Source organism: Cicer arietinum, chromosome 5, assembly GCF_000331145.2.
Source record: "Cicer arietinum cultivar CDC Frontier isolate Library 1 chromosome 5, Cicar.CDCFrontier_v2.0, whole genome shotgun sequence".
In the NCBI taxonomy this organism is placed as follows: domain Eukaryota; kingdom Viridiplantae; phylum Streptophyta; class Magnoliopsida; order Fabales; family Fabaceae; genus Cicer; species Cicer arietinum.
In genome coordinates this window covers 17,637,866-17,644,236 of record NC_021164.2, presented here as the reverse complement: position 1 = coordinate 17,644,236, position 6,371 = coordinate 17,637,866, and the positions used below count along the sequence as shown (strand labels likewise).

At 29.6% G+C, this 6,371-nt stretch overlaps 1 protein-coding gene across 1 annotated transcript; it reads left to right on the top strand.

Moving 5' to 3' along the window:
* Positions 1-4,989: 4,989 nt before the first annotated feature.
* LOC101498930 (uncharacterized) lies at positions 4,990-6,125 on the top strand. Its single transcript, XM_004515935.1, has 3 exons — positions 4,990-5,394; positions 5,464-5,640; positions 5,733-6,125. Exons 1-3 carry the CDS (start codon positions 4,990-4,992, stop codon positions 6,123-6,125), a joined length of 975 nt encoding a protein of 324 aa, XP_004515992.1.
* Positions 6,126-6,371: the final 246 nt, after the last annotated feature.

The following is a 6,371-nucleotide window of genomic DNA, read 5'->3' as shown; positions in this document are numbered from 1 at the left end:
CGTTTTTAAGAAATTTACCAAATTTCTTAACAAGAAGGATAATATTTTCATCTTCATCTGAATCATTCTCTTTGCTTTGTTCTCTTGATTCAGTCTTTAACGCAATATTTTTGTTCTTCTTTTCTTGACTTTCATTTTGTTCTAGCCTTCCGAGTTCGATTTCATGCTCTTGAAGTTTTCCAAATAGTGCAGAAAGAGACATCTTGGATAGGCTTTTCTTTTCTGATATTGCTGTAACTTTTGGTTGCCATGCCCTTGTCAATGACCTTAGTACTTTTAGATTTAGTTCATCATTTGTGAAGATTTTTCCAAGTGCTGTCAAATGATTGGTTAAATGGGAGAACCTTTTCTGTAAATCTAAAATAGATTCTCCGGGCTGCATGCGAAATAACTCATATTCTTGTGATAGTGTGTTGAGTTTGGATCTTTTTACTTCAATGGTGCCTTCGTGAGTTACTTCCAACGTATCCCATATTTCTTTTGCTGTTTTACAGTGAGATATGCGGAAAAACTCATCCATTCCTAGTGCAGATTGTAATATGTTCTTAGCCTTTTTATCGAAAAGCACTTTTCTCTTATCCTCATCCGTCCAAGAATTTTTTATTTTTATTTCTTCTTTGTTATTGATGACAGTTTTTGGAATATGAGGACCATTTTCAACGGCATCCCATATGTCATCTCCTTGTGCTTCGAGATATGCTTGCATACGGATTTTCCAAAAATCGTAGTGCTCTCCAACAAAACATGGTGGCTTGGTACTGCTACCACCATCTCTAAAGACAGGTTGTGCGGAAGCCATGAGTAATTGATCGAGGAATAAGTTACCTTAACCTACTCTGATGCCAATTGTAAGTATGAAAGTACGCCTAAGAGGGGGGGTGAATTAGGTGTTAGTAAATTTTCTTGTTTTTAGTGATATGGTAATCAGATTTTCTGAGTTTAAGAACAAGGCTTAATAACAAGTGCAGTAAGTAAATGAACACGATAAGATTTATCCTGGTTCCCCTTATAACCAAGGGTACGTCCAGTCCTCTTGCACACCACAAGAGATTAATCAACTACTTGTCAGAAAATGTACAATTCCCACCCTGGGATTCTTGCTACAAAACTTCTAACAATTCTTTCTAAGATAGCACACCACTATCTTACTTGTACAAATGATACAATAAGGTTTGAATAAATCTAAGATGTGGTATATTGATAAACAACTCAATAGTAATTCAAGTACTTGAGAACTTTTTAGAATGATATGAAAATCTAATGCAAGTACTTAGAAAAATCAGAATTTTGTTCAAAGTTGTTCAAATGAATTAATTCAAGGATGGTTAATTTTTGATCTGAAGTTATGGGGTTTCTAAATTGGATTTCAATAAAATAATAATCATAATATATATATATATATAGCAATAATAATAATAATAAAAATGATAATAATGATAATAATAGTAATAATAATAATAATATACTAAATGGTTTCAAAGGAAAATTAAAATTGCTAATAAAATATATTAATTAATCGAGTTTACTAGTGAAATAACTTACTAAAATTTGAAGAAAATCGGAGTAAATTTCCCCCTCAAACATAAATAGGTAAAATCTATAATTCAATAATTATGATTGCCTTGATGGAATTAATAATTGAAACATAAAACTAGTCAATAAAAAACAATTATTTTGTAACTATCAACTATAATAAGAGAAAATAAGATCATAGTTAGAAACACAAGTCACAAGTCCAGTCAATAGATAATTAACTTATTCATGTCAACAGTTCAAATTAATTCAAATCTCAACAAATACATAACACAACAAGAACGAGCAAGCAGTTAACGTCAACCATTATCTTCAAAAATATGATAATCCAAAACACAAGAATGAGCAAGAAGTTAACGATTAACAATCATCTTTCAAAAATCATGCAATGAAATAAATTATTACTATAATATTCACTATAATTATTACTATAATAATCATTATAATTATTACTATAATATTTTTCAAATAAATAATTATGTAAAAATTACTACCATCTTTATATAATAGTCAATATGATAAAATAAATAAATATAACATCGATAATTTATATTAATTGCTAAATCACTATAAATACATATAAAGTCATCGTACCATATTAACTATGGTAAAATAAATAAAATAAAACACAAATCCCAAGATAATTATTTATAAAATAAATAATTATAATAAGATATATTTAAAAATAATTAAATATAGTTAAGTGCATAATAAATATTAGTCAATCACACAAGAAAATATGACATTAATTACCAACTCGCATATACACATAAAATCGCTTAAATCTTATTCTCTGAAATATTTACACTAAAATACTATTATTGTTTTGAAAAATATATAAAATAATAAAATATAATATTTTTTATTTATATAACTCATTTAGTCAAAATATGTACAAGATTAACACATCATAGCAAACACACATACAAAGAAAATTAATCATAAAACTAATCAAAATATATTATAAAATAATTTTAATACCAAATTAATTATATAAAATATTGTTTAATTAATAAAATAGTTTATTATAAAATTTGGGGTGTTACAAGAATGGTACCAAATTGTGAAGCATAATCTAAGCTCATGTATAATATTGCACTTTTGTGTGATTGTTATTACCAACTTGCATATACATATAAAATCGCTTAAATCTTATTCTCTGAAATATTTACACTAAAATACTATTATTGTTTTGAAAAATATATAAAATAATAAAATATAATATTTGTTATTTATATAACTCATTTAGTCAAAATATGTACAAGATTAACACATCATAGGAAACACACATACAAAGAAAATTAATCATAAAACTAATCAAAATATATTATAAAATAATTTTAATACCAAATTAATTATATAAAATATTGTTTAATTAATAAAATAGTTTATTATAAAATTTGGGGTGTTACAAGAATGGTACCAAATTGTGAAGCATAATCTAAGCTCATGTATAATATTGCACTTTTATGTGATTGTTTTGTTGTGATAAATGTGTTTTAAAAGTAATAATAATTTCTCTTGGATGATGTGACGATATATTGATTTTACTTAGTGATGTCGACATTATAATATGATATTATTTTTCTTGTGTATTTTGATATATCATGATGTGTTATGATATGGTCTATTATGATTGTTGGCGTGTTCTACTTACTTATATTACACTATCAACATGATTTCATATCTCACCTCCTTCATTGTTTGTGTTTGATAGGTTTGACCCTTCGTTTGGGAAATCGTCGTTGTTACAGGTTAATGAGTTTTAAAGTTCAAGTTTGGGAGGAACCCCGCTCTGATAGGTGATACCGGGAATAAGAGTTGTAATTTGTATTTTACTTATTTAATTTGAAACAACTTTTTTTATGAAAACCTTATAAGTACTAGTAAGTTTTTAGAATTAAATTAAGTAATTATACTTAAATCAAGCTTATCGAGATTGCACTATTTTATAGGAGGAAAGAAGTCTAAAGTGTTTCGATTGTATTTGAGAAATGTGATATTCTAAATATCCCACATAAGTTCCTTTTTCCTTTGGAATTTTTTTTATTTATTCGCTGCAAATTTCGTAGAAATATGATATAAATTATTATATATATTATTTTAGAGTTTAGGGTGTCAAATTGATTATTTGAAAAAATTGCAAAACTAGATCGTCTTCATTTCATGCCACATGAAAATGGTACACTACAAAAAAATTGACTTATTGTGACACATAAAGTTTAAGATAAATTATTTGCATCCTTAGATAAAATTTTCTTAAAAAGAGTAAAAGTAAAAGGACAGAGTTATGATATTCGATTCAACAATACAATGAAGTACGATAGATTTTTTTCCTAAATAAATTACTAAGCCTATAATTTTCAATCGGTAAAACTAACTATACATGAAGAGAGTGGATTTAATGAATTACTATGCCACTAGAGGTTTGAAAAATGAGTTTATAGAAGTGTTGTTAAGGTCAAAATCAATATATGTCTGATTTTTTGCTAAAGAAGATAGATTAAAAGGTAAAAAAAAATTATTTTTAAAATAAAGGGTTCAAAAATCTGCGGAATTATGAAATTTAAGTGCTAAGAGTCAATTTTAATATTATTTTTATTATTTGTTATAAAGTAACTTTTATAAGTATAATAGAGTGGATGACTATAATTATATCACATCGCAATATTAAAAATAAAATAAAAATCATATCCCATTTGACAAAGCGTATTAGACAATAACTTTGCTAATTTTGAAACCTGTTTGACTTGGAGAGTGTATATGGATGAATTGATAAAAGTCGTTTTGTTGTTCTTGCATGAATACAACTTTTGAAACTCGTTCATTGTTTCACGGAGCTTCTAACTGTTTCATTCGTAATACTCCTTGACTCAGTTTCTAACGGCTTCTTTCACGGATTTAGAACTCAATTGATTTGGTATTTTATTTTATGAAAATCGGCCCAATTCAACCTATATAAAATTATATGTCCAAATTTTGACTCATTAAAAACAATACAAGGAATTATTGAAAAAGGTCGAAAATGTTAAATGTAATTTAAATTGATTTGTAATTAGTTAGTTAGAATATGGTTAGAAGTTAGTTAGAATATGGTTAGAAGTTAGTTAGAATATAGTTAGAAATTAGAGTATGGTCAGAAGTTGGTTAAATTTGTTGTAACCAAATCAGCTAAAGTTGCCTCTATAAAAGCCTTAACAGGCGAAGATCAATCGAATGCAGAACTGGATCATTCTCCAGACTAAATAAGATCAATCTCCAGACAATGAATATCAATCTTCGTTTTTCTGACTTTCAGTTTTCCTTCTCTTTTCTTCTCAATTTCAATTCCTCTCAAATATACAACATGTTCCAACAATTGGCATCAAGAGCTTGGGTTCTAAACCTTGGAAAACACGAGTGCAAGTGTGAGGGGAAATCAAAATTGGAAAACACAAAGTGTGAGTGAAAGAAGACATGAATGGAGGAGGATTTCCATCGAATTTGCCAATTCTAGATGGGAAGAACTGGGAGAGGTGGTCTGCATCAATGAGATCGTTGCTGGGATCTCAAGAAGTGTTTGAGATTGTTCAAGATGGTTATGAACAACTTGCAGCGAATCCTACAGAAAGACAACAAACAACTTTCAAAGATTGCAAGAAAAGAGATTGCAAGGCATTGTTTTACATTCAACAGAGTGTGGATTCAAACAACTTTGATAGGATCTCGAAGGCAGCTACATCAAAGGAGGCATGGGAGATCTTGGTCAAGTACTATACAGGTAGGGAAAAGGCCAAGAAAATGAAGCTCCAAATGCTAAGAAGGCAATACAAATTATTGCAGATGGAAGAAGATGAAGTTGTGGCAGATTACTTCAATCGTGTATAGGTTGTTGTTAATCAGATGAGGACAAATGGTGAATCATGAACTGAAGTGGTGATTATTGAAAAGATCCTTAGAACATTAACACAAAGGTACGATCACATAGTGGTGGCAATTGAAGAATCAAAGGATCTTGATAAGATGAAGGTGGAGGATTTGCAAGGCTCTCTTGAAGCTCATAAACTGAGAGTAAGAGAAAGGTGTGCAGCAACCTCAACATCTCAAGTACAGGCCCTACAGGCCCAAGTTAGCAAGAAGATCAACCAAAGTGGTAAGAAAAAATTCAACAAGAAAGGATTCCAATGTACAATTGTAAAAAATGGGGGCATTTTGCAAAGGAATGTAGATCCAAGAAGGTTGAAAGAGAGGATGATGAAGCACAAATGGCAGCTGAGGATTCAGACTCAGATGAGATGTTGTTGATGGCTACAACAAAATCAGATGATGACTGTCCAGAGCAGTGGTACCTTGACACGGGTTGTTCAAATCATATGACTGATCATAAAGAATGGTTTGTAAGCATTGATGATAAGGTGAAAAGGGAGATCGGATTTGCAGATAACAGTTCGGTAAAGGCAGAAGGAATAGGCAAAGTATTGATTCAAAGAAGAGATGGCAATCAATCATTCATATGCGATGTGTTGTATGTGCCAAACATGAAGAATAATCTGTTAAGCCTTGGACAGCTGCTTGAAAAGGGGTATTCTATGAAGATGGAGCAGGGTAAATGAGATTGTTTGATGATTCAAGAAGATTGATCTTGAAGGCACCACTATCTAAAAATAGAACCTTCAAGATTGATATCCAAATCAATGAGAGCAAATGTCTAGCTGCTGAAGTTATGAATGAAGATTGGTTGTGGCATAAGAGGTTTGGACATTTAAATTTCAGAAGCCTTCAATTGTTGCATAACAAGAAAATGGTGCAAGGAATTCCAAAAATTAAAATGCCAAAGGAGCTGTGTGAAGAATGTTGTC